The sequence below is a fragment of the Propithecus coquereli genome, unplaced genomic scaffold (genome assembly GCF_000956105.1).
Source record: "Propithecus coquereli isolate 6110/MARCELLA unplaced genomic scaffold, Pcoq_1.0 Scaffold1418, whole genome shotgun sequence".
Classification (NCBI taxonomy): Eukaryota; Metazoa; Chordata; class Mammalia; order Primates; family Indriidae; genus Propithecus; species Propithecus coquereli.
Window position 1 is genome coordinate 154,800 of NW_012138503.1, and position 22,375 is coordinate 177,174.

Sequence of the window (22,375 nt, forward strand, 5' to 3'; positions counted from 1 at the left end):
TATAAGAATTAGTTACTATTGTTCCTTATAAGAAAGACTAGGCTCCAAAAAGTTAAGGAAAAGTTGTTATAAACTCACAGTTATTAAGTGGCAGAGCTAATTGTCAAATACAACTCTGACTTATTCCTGGATCACAAGCCGTTAAACTACACAATGCTCTTCTTGGGTGGAAATGAAAAGCACAGTTTGTCAGGTGAGCATTCAGGTTGGGTAGAAGAAAGGGCAAGAGAAATGGCCCCCCAGGATTCTAGCTCTGTGAATATGTGGGTAAGTTACTTAACCTCTTTGTGTCTCAGTTTACCTATCTGCAACATGGGACTAATACTGGTACCTACTTAGTAGAGCTGTTTTAAGGACAAAGTGCACTGATAGTTGCAAAATTCTTAGAATGATGCCCGGCACATAGTATGCGCCATATGAGTGGGTTTGTTTTGTTTTGTTTTGTTTTGTTTAAGAGACAGGGTCTCGCTCTGTCACCCAGGCTGGAATGCATTGGCACAATCATAGCTCACTGCAGCCTCGAACTCCTGGGCTTTATGAGAGTTTTTATAAATAAATGAATAAATCAGTCAACACATCAGTCAATAAATCAATGGGACAGAAAGCTCTCTGTATTTTTAGTCCCATCTGAATAATCCTCTAATCTGAGTTAACCTTTGAAACTGTCTTTGTTTGTCCACATCAGTTTTTATCTGGAAGTTGCAAGAGGATGGAGTCGCCTAGATTGCTGTAGGTGACAACTAGCAAGCACTGTGAATACCTATCATGAACATTAGAACGGTTCCGTAGCATGTCTCTCTCTGGCCTCCATTGTGAGCCTTCAGAGAAGTTGTCTTTTTCTTTTCATGTCCCCTGTGCCTTGCACAACATCCAGCTCACAAATAAATGAAGGACACACCCATGTGGTATTAATAATGCTATTTTGGGTGATGATATAATGGCTTCCAGAATCACCCAGGGGACTCCTGGAACATCTTTCGATGGGCAGGGCTGCTACCCTGTGTCTGGGCGGGCCCTCCTCCCCGGTGCGGGATCCTCCTACCGCCCGAGTGCTATTTTTAACGTCGGGCGGGTAGATGACTAGTTATTTCCAAAGGGTGGCTGAGAACACGATGGCCATAACCCTTCGGAATAGGGAAAATCATGTACCGTTTTCTGGCTTTGTTCTTTACCGCCATCCTTCCTGATTCCAGTTTGTTCACATTGCCTTCTTTCAGGTCAAAAAAAATAAGAGAGAGAGAGAAATTTTTGAATGTACTATCCACAGTAATAAAAAAAGCCCATGGTTTTTTATGACATCAGAAAGCCTGCTAAGGGGCTGAAGAGCCTTGGGAATGTGGCAACATAACTAAAGCAGGTCAAAATTTAGTTATTCTGCAGTGAAACCACATTTTTACTTAATATCATTTAAAACAAAATGTCATTTTTGCAAAATGAAAGGAACGACTAAGGAGTATCAGAATGATCTTATGAGATTTCCTTATAATTTTTAACTGGTTTGGCTGCTTCCAAATCTACTAATGAAAAGGATTATAATAACATGACCACATCCTATCTTCTGTCCTTTTTTTAAAAAAAATAAAATTGAATATCTTTTATAATAAAACCGAGAGGGTAAATTGATGACTTTCATTCCCCACCCCCCCAAAAAAATCTATTTTGATGGAGTGACTTTGATCTAACTCATTCTGTAAATGGGCTTTAACAACATCAAGAATCTGTCTAACAGGTTGTGAACAGGGTAGTGATGCTTCAGCACAAGAGCCCTAATATTCCCAGTAGCTCACAACGGGAAATTTGCCAATTTTCGATACCTGATTTTTGTTTCGGGCAGCCTTCCTTCCCGCGGAAGGGGTGTGAGACCTGCAAGGTAGAACACTAAGTCTTTCCCTGACATCTAGTGTCAACGTGCGAAATGACAGAGGGAACCAGACACTGACTAGGACAAGGGTGTTAACCTCATTTGTTACCTGGGTTGACAAGCAGCATTCCTCAAGATTGCCTCTTGGCCTAGTGACCCCGAAGGGTCCATCGGTAAGCAGCTGGCAGCTTCCCGACCTCACAGTCAGCCCCTAGACAGAAGCGGCACAGAGGTACCTGGTAGACGGAATTGCATCATTTTCCTTGTTGTAAAACATGCCTTATGGATCTGAGACTGAGATAGCATCCTCTGTGCTTATCTACCTCCTGGATGAAAAACATCAGAAATCATTGCTTATATCTTGATAAACTTATTCCAGCTTCTCCTGTTCTGCATCCTCTCCGGCCCACTCTCTGCCTGCACATGACCTTTTTACTCTTGATTTTTCTGGCATATGGAATTTACACAGAATGCACAATATAGGTCAACAGATGCCAAGGCGATTTAAAAAAAAAAAAAGAATAGGTGGGAGTAGCTTCTAACTTCTGTTTCTCGGCATTTGCTAGCACCAGGACGCGATGATGCAGTCGTAATTGTTGGCGAAGGGGTCGCTGGGTCCTAGTCACATTTTAGCCTTTTAGGCCTCTCAGCAGATAGCACCGTAATGTACAGCACATCCTCAAATATCGTCAGTTTGTTACAATGTTGATGGGGAAAAAAATAACTTCTCAGCTGGGGCCACTGCGTGGAGTCTGCACTGTCCCCATGTCTGTGGGGGTTTTCTCTGGGTACTGAGGGGTCTTCCCACATCCCAAAGCTGTGCACAGGTGAATCGGCATTTCTGCACGGTCGCAGCCTGAGTGAGCTGGGTGTGGGTGTGAGTGCGCCCTGCCCTGGGATGGCGTCCTGTCCAGGCCAGGTGCCTGCCTTGGCCCTGAGCTGCTGGGACACCTGAGACCCGGAACTGGGATGATTGGGTGGATAACTGTCTTTCTTATTTGTATTAATCTTTCTTAAGTGTATGTACAGCTCACCTTTATTTCAATGTTTCATATCAGAAGTGTTTTGGTTTTCGTTGAGGAGTTCGGTGATGTTTTTGTGACGGGACATATGCCGTAAGAACTTCGCTCTTACTTACATCACTTAGCCTATGGGAAAGATGGCTTCGTTATGTGTCATTTTGCTTAAAGTCACAGTTTCCAAGGACCTATCAACAATGTTAAATGATGACTTGCTGTATTTGAGAAAGCGTCCTTGCTCTGAAAAGGCACTTGTCCATACCATGCTGTGAACCATGCTCCAGCACTGGCAGCTGCAGGGGCTGTAGGAAACCAGAATCCTCCAAGCAAACAGACCAGCCAGTTGGGAGGCGGGGTGGGAGGGGCACCTCCCTCAGGATCGGAACCATCAAGACATCCAGGGAAGGATGAGAAGAGTCAGTCCCCGCCTCCTCCAGGCAGCCCCCTGAAATCATTCCAGAATTGTTGCAATTTTATTGTGATCATACATCTCCTTAGATTACATGGAACTTCCTCAATAACCCTTAACAGACCCGTAATATTATATAATAATATTCCCTGCCAAAGAATTCCCCCACAGGAATAAACTCTATTCCTGATATTTCAATGTAAGTCCCTTTCTCCTTCGTTAGAAACCAGGATTCCTGTAACCTTTCATTCATTTAATTTAGTGTTACTCTGGGGTCTACTACAAAACAGGCAATGTGGCAGGTTCTGGGGAAACAGTGGAGAAAAAAGTTATAGAGCAAGACTTCCAGGTACTTAGAGCCAAAGGGAGGTACCCTTGGTGTAAATGAGATCATGTCTCAGGCGTCTGTGTGATCCCACCTCAAGTCACAGCCCCTCAAACCAGCAAAGCAACATTTCTTTGCCTTAAAGCCCTGAGGTCTTATAAGGCCTCTCTCTCTGCCCCACTCCCTCTTTGCCTCTCTCTCTGCCTCTCTATCTCACTCTCTCTCTCCGTCTCTTTCCTCCCAGGCTGCTCTGTGGGTGGGCCAGGTGGACCTGCAGTCAGAGGGAGGTGGGCTAGCGGTGGGGCGAGAAGAGCCATCCCCTCCTTCTGCAGCTGCCAGGCCCCGAGATGGTAGGGGTCGTGTGCTGGCCACGTTCTCTCTGCAAGCTTCACCCCAAGACCCCAGTGGGAACTTGTCCTAGAAGGCAGCACGCGGCTGCCCAGGTAGGCAGCCACAGAAACGCCACGTGCCTGTGTGACGGGCGGGCTCCAGGATTCTCCTCCAGTGAGACCTAGAAGGTTTTCTGACTATCAGCCTAACCAGCAACTGTAAAACAGAGAATTTCCTCAGAGCAGAGTAATTAGCTCAGATTTCAGGAAATTGCTCTATTTTTTTGAAAAGGTTGGGGGGATATATAGAAGGAAAAGATTTTGAAAATAAGTAAACACTAAAGATTAACAACTTCCATGAAAACAGCAAAATATCTTTGAAGACGTCTTTTCTTTATTATTTTTTTGAAGTGAATTTTCAAGATAGTATATGTAAATACCTGACTTGGTAGAGCATGATGAATTTGTCTAAAAAAAAAACATGATGAAAATTGTTGCTGACCTCATTGTAAGAAATGGCTTTTTAAAAATCTTTTTTATTTTTGTGTTTCAAAGTTGGTGGCTCTGGAATGTAAGTTTGTCAACCAAATGGCACTGAGAAAGACTCTGCCCTTGAAACGTAGTCTTATGTGATTCTTAAATTTTTTAAAAAAACAATTTAGCTCTTTTTGTTTTATCTTATTTCCATCCATTTTGCGAACCAAAGGCTCACGAAACAAACTATGCTAGTCGTCATGAGAAAAGTTAGAGAAATGTGATGAGAAAGAGTAAAATTAGGTAGCAATGGTGAGTCACCTGCCACCTTTTTAATTGGCCCGATATATATCCCCATAAGGTATATGTGGCAAAGATTGAAACTTAGACCCCTAGGGAGAAAGGAAATCTATAAACAGCTAAAGTTCAAGTAGTGTGATTGGAAAAACAACATCTGTCCCTCTCACTGAAGGCTTCTCATAATTCACTACAGAGTAACATCAAGTATTGATTTCTGTCCGTCAGCTTCCTGATGTGCCATTCGTCACTGTTCACCTCCCAGAGACTCCACGGCAGAAAACCAGTGTTCATCAGGGATCTTTCATAACAGCACATGAAGAGCTAGAGAAAAAGCAGAGGTTTCAACTAGCTCCATTCGGACACCATAATGCCTCGCTCAGCCAATCAGCACTGAGGATCCACTCAGAAGCCAATTTTCCTCTCCTGGGCCAAATAGTACATTCTAAAGTAGAAAATCTTTCCTTACATCTGGCTCCATCCAAATATTTCTTTTCGTTCAGTATTATGAGACTTTCTAGGCTACCTGTGAAGAGCTTGTTTGAGAGGAAGGCTAAACTGTATATGTTAAAAGAGTAGCCAAATCTCCAATCCCGTCTCTAAAAACATTCCAAAGATATCCCAGTTTGTTCAAAGGGCCTAGATCCTCTATCATCAACAAATTCAGTCTGTTACTCGTGAAGCTCATTTAACCAGATGATTTGGTAGAATCATGGTGCTGGAAAGAGCTTTGAGAAATCATCTGGTACAACCTCAAGCTCTCTCGAAAAATTAAAAGTCTAAAACCAGAGGAGAAAACGGGTTTCTTCCAAAGGAAAAGTTTCAAAGGACAGAGAGAGGCTGCCGGAGCTTGGTGTAGAGGATTTTTGAGGGTTGGCTCAATCTCTGCCAGAAAGAATGCGTGACTATTTAGCAGTGGGTACGGGAAAGAGTCAAATGTTGACTCTGGCCTGACTTATCCAAGACAGAGCATTTTCTCTTCTTTTGGGTTTGCTTGCAGTCTTCCGCCGTCGTACATTGTTTCTGTTAACGATTCCTTATAAAAACCTTTCAGGATCCTGTTCCACCTTTGTCTTCTCTTTTGGAGACAGCAGCAAACCTTTTCATCTTCCATCCTTGGGCCTATTATCCAACGCTTTAATCATCTCGGTTGCTTGTTTCTGCAGTCACTGCAATTTCTTCACATCCCTTTGAACAGTGGTGACCAACACTGAACATACTACTCCAATTCAGACTATAATCAGGCTAATTTAGACTATAAAGGAATCACTGCCTCTCATCCTCATGTTTCTTCATACGCCCTGGTATCACCTGGGCTTTTTCATGATCTCATTTGACTTACGTCCATGCTAGGTCAAGGTCACTGTTACCTGTGTTCACCCATCACTCTACAGCCCTCGTTGATGAGACTGATGTTCAGAGATTTAGCATCAAAATAATTTGCCCCAAAGAAATCTCCATTTGTGGGGGTAGGAAAGTTTGGACAAAAGATGTTTTTTAAAAAAAAGAAAAAAGGCAACCATTTTAAAACAAAAGCAGATGTTAAAAATGTTGAAAAGGAAAATTTAGTAAATAGAAACATTTTTGAAGAACAAATTTAAGCAAATCAGATATTTTAAACCAGAAGTTCCATGGGATACTAAATGAAAACCCCAAGTGTGTCCCAGATCCATGTCCTGTCCTCCCTTCAACCCTCCACACCCACCCCTGCGGGATTCGGGTTGGAACTGACACAAGGAGGGAGTGTGATGCTAATTCGAGGGAGCTAAAATTGGCAATCAAACAATTCAAAAGTAAAATGTAAAACGAGAAGACAGCTGAATTCAAACAGATATAAGGTCAGTGCCAAGTGAGTTGACCCAAGCTGATGGATGTGCTCTGAAAAGCTTCCCTAGCTGGAGTCTGAATGTGGGAAATACGCAGCTGCCCAGGGATTTATATTTTGGGGTGCTTTGGGAACCTCCAGGATCACTCTAGAAAGGAACCCTTCAAGATTATCCTAGAACATCTTTAGACATGAAGGGCAGAGATACTCAAATATCCACCTGGTTCTTTGTTCTCAACATGTCCAGACCTGGAGTTTATCTTCTCCCTCAAATTAATTCTGCCTCCAGCTTCCCTGCTTCGTGGACAGCATGGCCAGTTGACATCCTCTGTTGCCTTCTCCCTGGAATCCTGCTGAGTCACAAGGTCTCTAAATCACCCCTTTTGTATTAATCCCTTCCGTTCCTGACCCACCCACTTTGCCCAGTGCTTTTGTACCTCTTCCCTCAACCACTGCAGTAGCTTCCCAGCTGTCTCCCCACCTTCTCTCTCTTCCCCTACGACCCCCTCTGTAACCTGCCAAACTCATCCTCTCAGAGCACACTGCAGTTATATCATTCCTTGCTCAAAAACCTTTTATGACTTTGCATTATCCCTCCAAATCCAATAGGAAATTCCTGACTCTGAGAGTCAAGACCTTGTGCAGTAATGACCCCAACCACCTTTCTAAGTGGGTCACTTCGTCTGGCCGGCTTTTCCATCTCTATGATTTTCTTGGCCAATCTTTCAGCTTTCTACTTTTTTACAACTTCCAAAATTATATCCACTCTTCAAGTTCATCTTAAATGCATACGCCCATGGGGCACAGCTGGATGAGGACCAGAGCAGATTGCTCTAAAGCAGGGGTCATTCTTGCTCAAGTCTAAGGAAATCCATGGATGTCCCAGGAGAGTCTGTGAATGTCCTAAATGTTATAGAAAAAATATATATGTGTATATTTTTATAGACAGGGCTTTAATGACCCTAAAAATATTAAGAAACAACCACTAGAGATATCTTTCAGCCTTTCCTCCCCTCTCTCTCAGCATTGGAACCACTTGTCCAATCCCCTGGGCAGGGAGCACCATAGGAGACCAGCTCTGTCACCTGTCACGATGAGCCCAGCACCATCCCCAGGGCTTCCCTCACAATCGTATAGAACATCTGCTCATTGCCAGGCATCGTGCTAAATTCTGAAGGGAAGGAAATGAAAGACGAGTTCCCTGCCCTCGTGGAGCTCACGGTCCAATGAGGAAAGCATGCAGTTAAGTCCACAGCAAAAATATTCTGTGAAAAAATGCTCTGATGGAATATGCACACGGTGTTATGTGAATATTGGCAAAGTGCAACACAGCAGGGCCTGGGGTGGTCAGGCTGCCCTGTCCCTGCTCACGAATGTGCTGAGTCTTGCAGTCAGGAAGAGACAGGCAGATACCAGAGGAAGGAGGGACCTTCGGGAACAGGAATGACATGTGGGGAAACACTCCCCAAAACGTGGTGTAAGTAGCGTGTTTTAGCTCAAGGATGGAGTTGGCACGGGGAGAAAAGGCAGCAGTAGACAAGTTAGGGACTGAATTCTATGCTGAACTGCACGAGGGGGCCAGCGAAGGATTGAAGGCAGAGGAATGGCACGATCATATTTGCATTCTAGGAAAATCAGTTTTTGCAACAGAGTGGAAAATGAGTTAGAGCAGTGAATTCTTATGAGCCTATTCAATTACTTTAAATAAATGCAATTAAAGGTCTAGACTAAGGTCATAGCAAAGGGAATGGAAAGCAAGGGAAAGAGTCTATTGGGGAATTAGTATCAACAAGATACGGTTATTCATTAAACGTGAAGAATGAAGGGGAAGGAGGACTCGTGAGTGACGCTTAGATTTCTGGTCTGCACATCCAGGTGACAGGTGGTTATTTCCTGAGATGGAGAAGACAAAAGAAAATGGGAAAGGGAGAAACCTAATGCGCTCTGAATTTGCAGTTCAGAGCCTGGATCCAGAAAGTTGGTCTCAGTCAAGATGCAGATTGTGGATCCATTACACGATAGGTGGCCATTAATTATATGGATTTTAATTAAGTCACCCAGGCAGAATACAGAGATAGAATGAGCAGACGGCCAAGAATAAACAAGAAGACACAGGCTAAGAGCATCCACTGGACTGGAGACAGAAAGTTACTGCTGACCTTCAGCAGAGCAGCCCCTCCGGCTGCTGAGGGCAGAAGCAAATTGGCCACAGCAAGGCTGCAGAGGAGGGAGGAAGTAGGACTGGAACCTGTGCCCCGAGACTGGGCAGGAGGGGCCTTTGCTAGGCCTGTGCTTCAGGGCTCTGCTCTAACCCTCCTCCCCCACACCCTCCCCAGGGCAAGAAGTCCCTGGGCTCAGAGCCAAAAGAGCAAACCCACCTGGAGCCCACGTCCTCCTGCCAGACTGTGTTCAGATTGTCCAGTCCCCTGTCTAGATGTCCCCATGCTCACTTCTGGTTCCCCTTCCCTGGACCTGTCATACGGAGGGCAGACGGTGTCACAGGATGGGCCAAGGGATGGCCAAAGGGCAAGCGTCTGCGGGCTGGGGAGGGGTGGGGACTAGCCCTGCATGTGTGGGCTGGAGTATCTGCACATCGCACTCCACTCTGAGTCCCTCATGACATGGGATGGAGAGGAGAAGTGAGCGGGAAGAAAGGCAGGCTGTGAGCAGGAGGCCCAACACCAGCTGCCCTGCAAGCCATGTTCTTCCCTGGCACTCCAAGGACTCTGGGCTTTTAAATTTTGATCCTGACCTTCTAGGTATCTTTATCAAGGTGGAACACCTTTTATTAATATTTAACAGCTTGTTGGGTGGGGCGTCGTGGCTCACACCTGTAATCCCAGCACTTTGAGAGGCCAAGGCAGGAGGATCCCTTAAGGCCAGGAGTTCAAGATCAGCCCGGGCAACACAGGGAGATCCCATCTCTACAAAAAAATAGAAAGATTAGCCAGGCATGGTGGCACACCTGTAGTCCCAGCTTCTCAGGAGGCTGAGGCAAGAGGCTTGCTTGAGCCCAAGAGTTTAAGGTTGCAGTGAGCTATCATCCTGCCACTGCACTCTAGCATGAGCAATAGGGCAAAACACTGTCTAAAAAAAAAAAAAAAAAACAGCTGGTTAACTTGATACGTCTTTTAAATATGTAGGTATACAGTGTGTGGGCCCCTGTCTGTGCTCTTGCGCTGGGGCTGGCGGAGAAGGCAATGAGACAGACATCCCAGAAGCTCGTCTATGAAGAGATGGCAATAGGCAAAGGATTAGGGTAGAAAAGAGTGGCTGTTTGTTTGTTTATTTTCTTTTGCTTAAGATATGATAAACGTAAGCATATTTACCCACAGGAGAAATTGTCCAGTAGAGAGAGAGTCTGGAGATACGGGGTAGGGCAATGCCCGTAGAGCATCCCTGAGTAGCTGGGAGAGCACGGAATTCACAAAGCCGTGGCAGCAGGTGGCAGCCGCAGAGAGAAGGAGCAGTGCTCATTTTTCTGAGTCAGGAAGGTCCCTGGAGGCCCAGGATAAGACCAAGACAGTGAGTGGTTGAAACGAACTTAAATCGAACAATTAATAATTGTCTGAATTTATCTTTTATCTCTCCTTCCAGGGGCTCTGACAAGTATTAAATACAATGAGAAGTAAAGAATTTGAATTATTCTGGGGAAAGAAATTAGTAGTCAGTTCCAGCGTGCCATGTTGAAGCGAATTTTATCACTTAGTATGGGGAAAGAAATCTAGACCTAAATATTACTGCCAGAATACTGCCTGGCTTTTTTAAAACAAGGTGACGAAATGTCAGATTAATTAGTGTAATCCATGTCACTCGTAAATCTAGTACCATAGTTCTCAAACTATAGTTTTGATTTTGCAATGCCTGGTTCCCTCAAAAGCTATTGCAAAATCACACCCAAATACTCAAAACCGGTTTAATTTTGAGTCACCTTAAAAGTTGTAAATACGTTTGCACTCTGTGTCGGCATTTTGTAAGACAGAGGAGAAGTGGTGAAATCAAATTAAAAATAGTAAGATTTCACAATGCCCCAAAGCCTGTAACTTACTATACTAAGTAGTGGGAATCATTCAAAAGTTCCGAAGTAAAGTGAACGTATACTATTGATACGCGAATACAAGTGGGAGAATTAAGATTGATTTGGGACTGTAAAATCAAGGAAGTGAAATGAGCAATGTCAGCTTAAGAACACCCAACTTACAAAGCTGGGTAGGTAGACAGGATAGATTAACAGATCCAGACAGAATCATGGTGAACGCCCCTCCCACATTCAACGGCAGACGCTGAACAGGGCCAGGGAGGAGCCATTCCTTTGTGCCGATGCAGCCAAACGTCTTCTAAATGGGGGCCCGTTTTCACTCTCCACCCCACCCTCCGTCAGATCCGCTCCTCTTTCCATGAGGGGTTTGCAGGGGCAGCAGAGGGTGCCAGGTTCCAGAATTTCAACTAACTCATATCCCACTGAAAATACATTTAAAGGCTATTACATTTCCAAACTGGATTACAAAAGTCTTTTTAGCCCATATCATAAGTAAAATAGCTGTGAATTTTCTCTGTGGACAAATACGCTCTGAGTTCCAAAGAACCAACTTAGGAAAATAACTTTTGGAACCAACACATTCCTACATTGGGAAGGGCTCGACAGTCTGTTCTTCCTCACCGTCACCCCTTGTTCAATTTATTTCTTAAGAGAATAAAGTCTCTCATTTGCTGTGTGCGAAGGAGAGCCCAGTCATTCCTGAATGGGGGCTCACTGTGTAGCTCTGTAGATGAGCAGTTAACCGGGAGATCGAGCATGAGCCTGGGCTAAGAACATATTACGCATGTTGACATCTGCTGGCCTCAGGCCCTCCCGGCCCCGGCAGTGATAGAAACATTCGTCAACACCCTTCCTGATGTCGGCACAAAGGACGGGCTGGAGAGACTGTGGATGAAGGCAGGGAAGCTGAGAGAACGGTTCTCACCTGCAGGTCCCCACATGGGAGACACGAGGGCCCAGAACAAAGGAGTGGCATTTGGGGCGAGGAAACGTTGGCCAATAAGAGATGCCGCAGAGGTGGAGTCTTCAGGGCTTGTTGCGTGATTGCTCGTGGGACAGGACAGGGTGGTGAGGAAGGGCCGAAGACCCGGAAATCCTTCTTCTGCCCTCCCCCGGGTTAGCGCTGCCCACTCCCGTCTCCCCTGTGACCCCACACAGCCTCCATTCTCTCCAGGTAGCGACTTAGCCCCAGACTGGCCTGGAGGAAGACAGGAAATGTGACTCATTCATCTTCCCTTCCTGCAGCAAGCAGGTGCGGCGCCCTGCACCTAACAGTCTATCAGAGTACGTCTGAGGCTCACCACCCCCTGCTGCTGCACGAGTAGGCTCCACGTCTCCCTCACAGAAGAAATAAGGCCACCTGGGACTCCCAGTCCTCCATTCCTGGGGCTTCACTCAATCAGCATGCATCCTCCCCTGCCTGCCCTGTGTTCTGGGAGTGGTGATCTCCTCTAGGCTGAGTCACCCCTCCTCAGGATCTACTCCAAATTTTCCAGCAAGTTTTCTTCTTTTTATCCTACCTCTGTGTCCCAGAATCTAGCCCTTCTTTAAATGCATTTACACATTTTCTGCTAGAACTTTTTTTTAAGAGACAATCTGGCTCTGTCGCCCGGCTAGAGTGCAGTGGCGTGATCATAGCTCACTGCAGCCTCAAACTCCTGGGCTCAAGCTATCCTCCTGCCTCAGCCTCCCAAGTAGCTGGGACTATGGGTGTGCACCACCACACCTGGCTATTTTTAAAAATTTTTTGTTAACATGGGGTTTCACTATGTTGCCCAGGTTGGTCTCGAATTCCCAGTCTCAAGCCATCCTCCCACAGTGCTGTAGTGCTGGAATTACAGGCATGAGCCACCATGCCCAGCCTCTGCTGGGACATTTTATCTGTACAGTACTTTGGTACATTGTGGCTATTTCTTAGTAAACATCGAAGAGAGCTGCTTTTGTTCAAGTGCAGAGTCCTGCAGAGTCCTGCTCAACACCCTCTTGGTTTTCACATACCTTCTGAAGAAGGCCCTTCTGAATTTTTTTTGCATGCCTAAAAGCCAGTGGGGTTTTGCACAGGGACTGCAATGGCTGAGTTCAAGGCAGAGTGATATAATAATAGTTGTCTAAGAACAACTTGTACCTCAAGTTTATCACCTTGATGAATAAATAAGTTATCATTTTTCTATGGACCCCATTCTCAAGTGGTCATGGTGAGTTCTGTAGCTCACACTCTCTCTTTACTCATAACTTACAAAAATTTTACCTAAGATTATTTACTTAACCACTTTAATTCAAGTTGACTCTACATAAGACATTTAATTCAACAAATATTTATTAAGCTCCTTTATAAAAGGGACTGTGACAACTTTCTGTCCTTTCATAGGGTATCCAAGCTCATCTTGCAAGATAGTCCCCATGTCTTGCTACTGCATTACCTACAAGAGCCAAGTGTCAACTTTATGCATAAAGATTCTCACTGTTTAAGCTCTTTTAAATCATTTCTGAAAATATTTAGTAAACCAGTGCCTTATCCTTGATAGGAATACTCCCCCCAAGATGCTTTAATTTTATGTGTCGATGTGGCTGGGCCCCGGGTGCCCAGATATGTGGCCAAACCTTCTTCTGGATGCTTCTGTGAAGGTGTTTGTGGATGAAATTAACATTTAACTTGGTGGATTTTGAGTAAAGCAGATTGCCCCATAACGTGGGTGGGCCTCATCCAGTCAGGTGAAGGCCTAAACAGAACCGAACGCTGACCTCCCCGCAGCAGGAGGGAAGCTGCCGCAGATGGCCTTGCAGCATCGGCTCCCACCTGGGTCTCCAGCCTCCTGGCCCACCCTGAAAATTCTGGGCTTGCACGTGAGCCAATTCCTTAAAATAAATCTCTTTACACACACACACACATACATACACACACACACACACACACACACACACACACACACACACACCCTATCAGTTCAGTTTCTCTTGTGAACCCTAATACACCCCCATTCACCATTCAGGTTTTCGAGGGGAAAATACCATCTTGGCAGCAGAGGACACCCTGGGTAGGGCTGGGAGATTGTTGGAGATTCTGACCAGTGTTCTCTCTGGGGAAGGGATGGAGGGAGGGTCTGCTACTTCTGAGTCCTGTAGAGAGATGCCCCTACGGCAGCAGACAGCTCAACCGCCATCTCATTAGGTACCACAGGAGTTTGATTCATGACTGGGGATATGACAGGGGGGGAAAAGTCCCTGGGAGAGCTAGGGGAGGGAAGTGGACCTCTCGTGGTAGAACCCCAGAGCAATCAAAGAAGCCATGTAGGCCTCTGAGAAGGCATCAAGGCATCAAGAAGGCATCAAGAATTCATGCTATTTGATTAATTGATTTAAAATATGTTGAAGTTTCACGTTCAGGTTCCACTGTGTATTTTTGGTGCATTACTCTGTGCCGTTATTTCATCCAAGACCAGAGGAGGCTGCAAATTGCCTTCTCCACGTTAAAACCCTTCTTACCACATCGATGCTGACATGACACAGGTACACGCAGTATCTACCCTGCTCTTCCTCCACCGATGCCAGTCCCTACTGCTCACAGAGGGCAGTGACACTTTCCTTCACTCCTGGAGCCCACAGCTATGCCACCGGTATGCACTGTATGCAGTGAATGTCACATGTGCATGGTGCACAGCTTTGTGAATCACTTTATGTTTTGAAGACACTGTTTCAAGGAACCTTTACAAGTGTCTCATTTCTAAATGTCACAAGGCATTCTGATTTAAAATCATAACCTCTCTCTAATGTATTAGCTTACAAAGTTCCATTTTTTGCCTAGGAGGTTTAATTAAAGCAAGATAAAACTATATTTAACAACATTCAGTTGCCCGAAAGAGTTATTCCAGAAAATGCCTAATGTATTACCGGAAAGTAGCTTATTGTCTCAAATAAATGTCAAGTTGTCCAAATCAAACTGATAGGCAACTTAATAAGGGATAAATGTCACAATTATCCATATTTTTACACCATTTTTTTTTTTAGAAAGAAAACATTCACACAGTGAAGGGAATCAGAATCTGTTTTTATATCCCTAGAGTTATAAACATTTGTATCAAAATATTTACAATTATAGTATATGAAATAATCTATTAATGAAGAAGCCAAATACAGTACTAGAACAACCCACCAACGTAATGCAAATTACATGAGACATAAATGTCACAGAAAAAAAGTAAAAGACAAGGGAATACATGGTTTACTCCAGTCATGGTTCAGTTTCTTAACAAAATGTGAGTATCTCTTTTGGATATATCTGATATGTAAGTATACTTCTGCACATAAGACAGCCTTCTATAATCATGTGATAATTCAATCATAATTAAAATGTTCATCATCCCACAGTTTATGCCGGCAAATTTCTCTAATCCCAGCCCAGGTCATTTGGGAACCTGCCTTCAACATTTCCTTAACCAGAATAAACACAGAGAAATATACTTAGTAATAGTCCCTTTACATAAATACCAGCAATCATGGCCTAACAACTCCCTAAATAGGAAAGGTATAAAAGAAATGGATTGAGGAGAAAACTAATGGAGAAAAGTAGGCAAGATATCTCAGATTCTCCCTGGGGTAGATCTTCTTCTCAGGGTAATAAAGGAAATGTCTTCCCCCCCAAAAATCCCTTTAGGCAGAATCTGAGATGGCTTAAAATAGCTGCTCTAGAGCAGAGCGATGCCTGCTTAACCAGGAATAACATACTACCTCTAAGTCCTATAGAGAGATTCTCCTGCGGCAGCAGACAGCTCGACTACCATCTGACCAGGTACCACAAGAGTTTTTGCCTTTTTTTTTTTTTCTATTCTAAAGAAAAGATCTGCCCATCACCTACATTTTGATTTATCTCATGGGATTATCTTATTTTCCTGGGAGCACAGGCATTCTGTTCTCATCATGACAGATATATAGTATGCTTAATATTTCACAATTATATAGCACCTTTCACCCAAGGGCCTGTTTTTTGGTTTCATTTGGTGCGTGTTTGAATTAGCTTCCAAAATGGCCACGCCTCACCTGTGAAGTGGGACAGGTGGGGCCTCTAAGAGGTGACCACTTCAGCCAGGTGTCAAAGCTAGAGCTACGACTGAGCCTAGAAGCCCGGTTCCCCAACATGGATAATCAGACACAACTTACTCAAAAGTTTATAATTTAGAGGAAGAATAGTAGGATTGTGTTATAAGGAGCCGTGTCCATCTCTCTCCTGTTACATACTTAAAAGATACATTGACTGCATTGAGGGGAATCCTAAAAACATAACTCTGATATAGTACTGCTGTAAGATTGCCCCTTGGATCCCCTAGTCTGTGTGGTGCTTTCATTAGTGGCTTCAGAGAAACTCCAGAAGAGCTGCCTTGGTTTTAAGTGAGAGGCCTAGCAAAGTCCACGGCAAGAGGAATCCACGAAGGACAGCCATGTGAAGTCTGGTCTGGGCTCTGACCAGCCCCCAGGCCTTCCGCTGGGAAAAGTTCTCTCTCTTGGTTTAGCTAACCCACCAACTTGGCCTTATAAACCACCTCTCTTCCTCCCATTCTGTCACTGAATTCCACAGAGCTAAGTATCTGTTCTCGAAAGGGACATCGGCTGGCTAGCCAAAGCCCTCCGGTAGGCACTTCGGACTCGAATGTGATGTGTGATGTTTTGCTTTGGGTCAGAAGCGGGATGACTTCCAGGCTTAGCATATTCAGCACAAAGGCAATACCTGCTCTTGCCAAAACTTGTACCGCTATTTTAACTTGGTGCAGTAGGTATGTGGACCTCAGTGCATGACCCAGAATTCACCCTCAGAAGTGGAGCCCAAGGTGGGGCAGCTGACGGGCCCCAGGCAGTGAGAGTTGCTGAGAACAGCTGGAGGCCAAATCTGGCGCTGGAGGGAGGCTCTCTGGCCGGCAACAAGGGAGCACCAAAGTACTAGCCAACTTTCACCCAAGGGCAGGGGCTTGGCAGTGGAGAATCTCCTCAGTAACGGTTTGGGTTTTGGCCTCTTCCCACTTCCTCCCCCTTCCCACCCCCTCCCCTGTCTTGGTTTTTCCTACAGCATCTTCCACCTCCCTCCCAGGTTCAACGGTCCTCCTCCCACCCCCCAGATCCCCGTGAACTTGTTCAGCCCTATTTCTTTCTCAGGACCAGGTAGAGAATGCCGATGATAAAGCTGAAGCAGAAGCAGATCCAGGTCAGGATGAAGCAATAGCCGTGGTGATTCTGCGTCCCCAGGAAGTAGTCTGTATTGCTGTTTGCATAATGGTGAGTGTAGACAGACGCCCCGATCATAATGCATAGCCCTGCAGGAGGAGGAAAAAGATGTGTAAGTTTTTGTTAAAAGCAAGAAAAAGTTTTTTTATAATTTAAAGATCCTATTTCCCTCCTTGGCAATGGGAAAATAAACTCTGGTTGTTTGTCCCTAAACAGTAGTTCTCTTGATTTGCCCTGGACCAAGCTTGACAGTAGTGTTGATAGATGAGTGGTGTCTGGGCTCCCATATCTGCACCGGTTTGTGTGGCTGCAAATGGGAAATAAAACACGGAATGCCAGGCCCGCCACCCAACTGTCCCATCTGGACCCCAGCATGGCTAGGCAGGCTCTTCAGGGAGCCTTCCACCAAACTGGGTGCATTGGGGAAGAATGACAGGCGAATGAGAATCGCAAAAACCTCGTGCACTGTGGCAGTGCACATCCTTCCTCAGACCTCACCTCCCGCGAGTGCCTTGTATACCCGCGCTACTGATGGGAGTGGCCCCCACCTGGTATCTACCCAGGAGCACTGGTTTTAAACAATGAAGCAAAACAGGCTTCTTAATCCAAAGTCCTCCACAAGAGAACAAATAACCAGAGGAGAAAAATGTCCAAGGCAGTTTCTCTGAGCCATGTACTCGTCTGTTCAAGTTGCCAGGAGCACCCGTGGTAAAATGGACGTACAGGCTTCTCCTGCATAAACTGGAGTCTGCCCCTGAGATACTCACAGCACACCAGCATGGTGGCTCCCGAGAGGAGGAACCGGTTTCCCTTCTCCATGGTGAAGAGCTGGAACACGAAGACCACGAGGGAGATGACGGAGAAGATGATGGACAGAATCGTGAAGGCCTGCACTGTCTTGAGGGCATCTGTGGACACAGGTGAGGAGAGCAAGGGCATTAGGCCACCCCAGGGGCTGGACGTGTCCCTGACCACACCATTGTCCCCTCCAGATCCATATCTTTATAACTACCTTCATTGGCATATGGCAGGGAGTCGTTACAGCTGCCCGAGGAGCAGAATTTCCAAAGACCTACTGACATATCTGTGCTACTTGAAACCAGCCAGACCTAAAACCAGAAGGAAAGAAAAAGTGGATTAAAAACTGATCCTCTGCTTTAAAAAGAAAATAACAGATCAGTTTGCGCCAGGACCAAATCTTAATCAAGACACTCTATTTAGCCAGAAATATGGCTAAGCAGACTATCTCCGGATGGAAATAGGTCTGATTAAAACTGAAGTCACAAAGGTCCCCAGGGATAAAAAAGAGAAGAATGTGAAACCTGGGAAAACAAAAATCTCCTAGCCTCTCTGGGCTTCACATTCTTCATGACTTTAAAAAAAAATGGAAGTAATTTAACCACAGTGATGTAAAATTCTAAGTTTCTAAGAAAGAGAAAGCCGGGGTGAGGACATTGGTTTTAAGTAGGCGCAATTCATACCCTCTATCAAGACTGTTTCATTGAAGGGCCTGGCTAACAAGGGGGGAGAATGTTAAGGAAAATGTCCAACTGGAGATGACTAAGAAACATAAGAGCTACTGGGAAAAGCGCAATGAGTCTGGGTGGTCAATAAGCCACTTTCGTCTAAACAGAAGGATCTGATTTGACTGTCACAACATGCAGAGTAATTTCATAGTAACATAGCACAGCGGGAGCTTTCCTGTGGGGGCCACTGGAAGTGGAAGGGTGACCAGAACAGATTCCCCGGGCATCACTTCCTACCTGGCCCAAAGAAAACAATTATCCTTCTGGAATAGAAAACAAATGCAGGGTCCAGTCTACACACACACATACACACGCAAATGCACCACGCAAATGCACCATGCAAATGCACACGCTGGAAAGGCAGGACCAAGGACATGCAATCACCTGCTCTCCATTCAATAAACAACCGTGTGCTGAGCCCTACATTAGGGGCTGATGACTCACAGATACGCAGCACCGTAGCACCCATTCATACCCTCTAAAGAAGTTTATCGGACTTATGCTGAGAGATCTAGGAGCTGGCATACAGAATGACTAAATTACAAAATCTGGAGGAGGCCGCACGGGCAGGGGTTGTATCTTACCACAGTTACGCTTTAATGAGCTTTGCATGTAATCGCACCCACGTGCATTTCCAAAGCTTGTCTGAACTTTAAAACCTATTTATCCTTTAACTGTTAAAAGGACCTAAACAGATTCTGGAACCATCGTTTGCCTGTCTAGTGACTGGTGGCCTTGGTTTTTAAGTCCAAGGAGCTGTCTTCTTTTTTCTGAGAAAAGCACAGCCAACACAAGTCGGGCGCTATCCACTGCCACTAGAGGTCAGAGTAGCCCAAGGTTCAGAGAGAAGAGACTAGCGATACCTCCGCAGGATATTTTTATATTGTTTTGTCTGAGTGAGTTAATTCAGTGGCACCAGGTAAATCTTGCAAAATTTCACTTTCACATGCTACTCTCCACTTAAAACTTGAATTCGTCAGTCTGGCAATCAAAGCCTTTCCTCCCCTCACTCCTTCCAATCCATCCTCCTAATCCAAGTTCCCAGAAGGAAGGGACGTTCTGCTCCAGCCACGTGAGTGTCCTTGTTATGCCATGACCAAAGCTGGTCCTTCCCACAGGTGCCCCTGTGCTAGCACCCGCACCTGGAAGGCATCCCTACATTCTTTCCACCATCCGTCTTTCACTAAGGGAAACCTCACCCGTCCGCCAGTCCTCCAAGTTCCCCTAAAGCCCCTCTAGAGACTGAAGAGGCCCCACTGTATCCTCCAGCCTCTAAATGCCCACAGCCCTGGCAAGATCACTCATAGGAACACTCACTTTTATCCTCTTGTCATTTAATTGTTTGAAGTGCAAGTGTGTGTTTATTTTTTTTTTCCACGACTAAGCTGTAAGTTCACAAAGGGCAAGAATTATGGCTTAAACTCCTTTTGTAGTACTTGGTGCAAATATTCAAGTGATTTCTTAATGAATGAGAGAACAAAAGAACGTTACTCACGTTGGCAATGGTGGAAACAAATAGCATGATAACGGTGGCGATGTGGACCACAAAGATACCAGCCAGCAAGACCAACATCTTGGCTTCTTTGGTAACTCGTGAACAAAGAGAGTTCTGAAAAGAAAAAGGAAGGGACAAAAAGATTACCATTGGATTCAGTAAGACAATTCGGCTTTCCCACATGTGGGCTATCTGCTAAAATGGGGAAGATTTGCAATAAAAACCATCACAACTTCCTCAAAAATTCCTGAAAATACCTTGTTAACTTAGCTCCGATATGACTAAGTGCTTGTTCATCTATTTCCACATACCTAAATGTAAACATAAGTCAGTTTCTTCTCAGGTATCTACCTACCCATTTCTCTAATACGGCCTATTTCAAAAAAGAAGTACATTTTACGACAACTGTTAATATTTTATTTTGTTTGTGTTTCAGAGGCCAAAAGTAGGACTCCGATTTTTAAAGGGCCTTTGTAATTTTCAGGTCTCTGTGCGACGATGTCATAGAAATTTCCATTTTCCACTAGGGACATGTCCATGCTTCCATCAAATTGCTCATCCAGAATTTTAGTAGAAGTGAATGCCTTCTACAGTATAGCAACTATTACTCCATGCCCAGAGACTGAATAGGCTACTAATTTGATCCTGGGTGAGATATAAAAATGTGAGAGACACAATTTCTACTATAATAATGCTGTTTGGTTTTCAATAATTATAACAACCTAATTACAGTTTAATGGTCACCTACTGATTGAACATTTCAGACGAGTATTACTCCACCTGAGCCTTTGGGCTCTGTGTGCTCCCTGGTAGAGAGCTTGCTATAGGTCTGGGGCAGAGTGCTATATTTCCTACAGCTCAGTATGACCGTTCTGAGGGCTTTAAAAACCTGCAACTTGAGACACCACCAAATGTGCCTTCCGCTTGTGCGTGATATTTACACGAATTCCAATCCTTCAGGACTCAATACAGAAGACAGGCAAATGCATAAATCACAGGGTGGGGGAATTGGGAACGAATACTGATTAACGGTGTGCGTGGATAAACAAAAGCTTTCAGCCATGATCTCAGCAGAGTCCAAGAAGGGAGCCCATGGATCATAAAGCCTAGAAAATAAAGGAAGTGTGAAGGACCCAGCGGGGGAGGCCATCCTGCTTTAGGTCAACGGCAGAAGGAGCGCTTTGTCACTCCCAAGACAGTTAAAATGCAGTGCAGGCTCCCGAGGGACATCAAAAGGAAAGGGCTGAGGTTATTCACACCCCAGGCAGAGTGGGGGTGTGGACGCCCCGCACATCCTGCGATTGTCCCACTGTCTTTCTCTCTCCACCTCATTTAGTTGACGCTCTGAGTGTGCTGGAGCAGGTACTTATTCGAGCGCACTGATACTATCGCTCCAGCACTTATAGGTGCCTTTTCTCTCCGCTCACTTTCCTCCTCAGATGCTCAAAAATCTAGAATGATCTAATGTACACCAGGGAGCCTCGCTCTCTGCAGGCAAGAAACACAAGGAGAGGCAGACACGGGCTTCTGCCACCCACCCTAACCACCCCCAATCACCTTTCCCCAAGCTGGGGGCACTTCCCTCCAAGCCTGGCTGTTTTGCAGGAGTGAGTCCAATTTCACCACGAATGCAAAAATGATGGCATTTATCCTGCTTCCTCGGGAGAGAGCTTGCTATTAATAATCTCTCCACACACTCAAATTCATTTTTGCTTTTCTCAGGTTCTCGCGCACCTCCACAATTTTCTGCCTGACTTTACTGCACAGTGAGAAGAGGTGTTTGGATCAGACGAGAGGCTGGGTTAGAATCATATATAGTTATTTGACGGCTCAGTCTCAGTTCCCTCGTATGTAAAGTAGAGGCTGCAATGTCAATTGTACAGGGAAGTGTGAGGATTAAATTGGATTATGTACATGAAGCACCTAGCGTGGTGTCTGGCACATGGCAGGTACTCATAATGCAGTTGCTTCCGTCGTGGGTGTTATTATTACTGTTATTCATAAGTGAAGCTGCGGGTGCAGCTGTTGCCAACCCAGCCCAGTTACTTAATCGGCAGGCTGCTCCATGTTCAGTGCAAGTATTAACAATAAGATATCTGCTCTCTCGTTCACAGGGCAGTGTGTATAAAATCACATTGGTCCTCTCAGTCATTTTGTCTAACCTTGAGTGGAGAGACCTGTAAGAAGACGCCCTCAGGAATGACCAGGAGAAAGTTCACTCTCTCAGCCGATCCTCCTAACAGCCCCAAGCATCACACCTCACCAGACCCTGATCCCCTGGACACTTAACTCGCGAGAAAGGAACAGGCTGACTGCAGAGAATTACGAATATTATATAACGAACGAGCACTTATGTGTAATCCTCCTTGGGCTCTTTAAAATATGACTTCCTCTGCCCGGCTCACATTCCCTTTGGTTTGGTTTATATGTTTATTTATTCATTTATTTATTTTTAGAGACAGGGTCTCACTCTGCTGCCCAGGCTGGAGTGCAATGGCGTCATCATAGGTCACTGCAGCCGCGAACTCGTGGGTTCCTGGGCTCAGGTGATCCTCCTGCCTCAGCC

The 22,375-nt window shown here is 45.1% G+C and overlaps 1 protein-coding gene across 1 annotated transcript; it reads right to left on the reverse strand.

The window, feature by feature from the left end:
* Positions 1 to 14,622: 14,622 nt before the first annotated feature.
* Positions 14,623 to 19,922, reverse strand: LOC105806496 (epithelial membrane protein 1-like). Its single transcript, XM_012639636.1, has 4 exons — positions 19,810 to 19,922; positions 17,801 to 17,897; positions 17,556 to 17,696; positions 14,623 to 16,877 (listed from the first exon to the last, which is right to left on the reverse strand). The coding sequence occupies exons 1-4, from the start codon at positions 19,885 to 19,887 to the stop codon at positions 16,705 to 16,707; spliced, it is 489 nt and encodes a 162-aa protein (XP_012495090.1). The 5' UTR covers positions 19,888 to 19,922; the 3' UTR covers positions 14,623 to 16,704.
* Between the last annotated feature and the right edge of the window lie 2,453 nt (positions 19,923 to 22,375).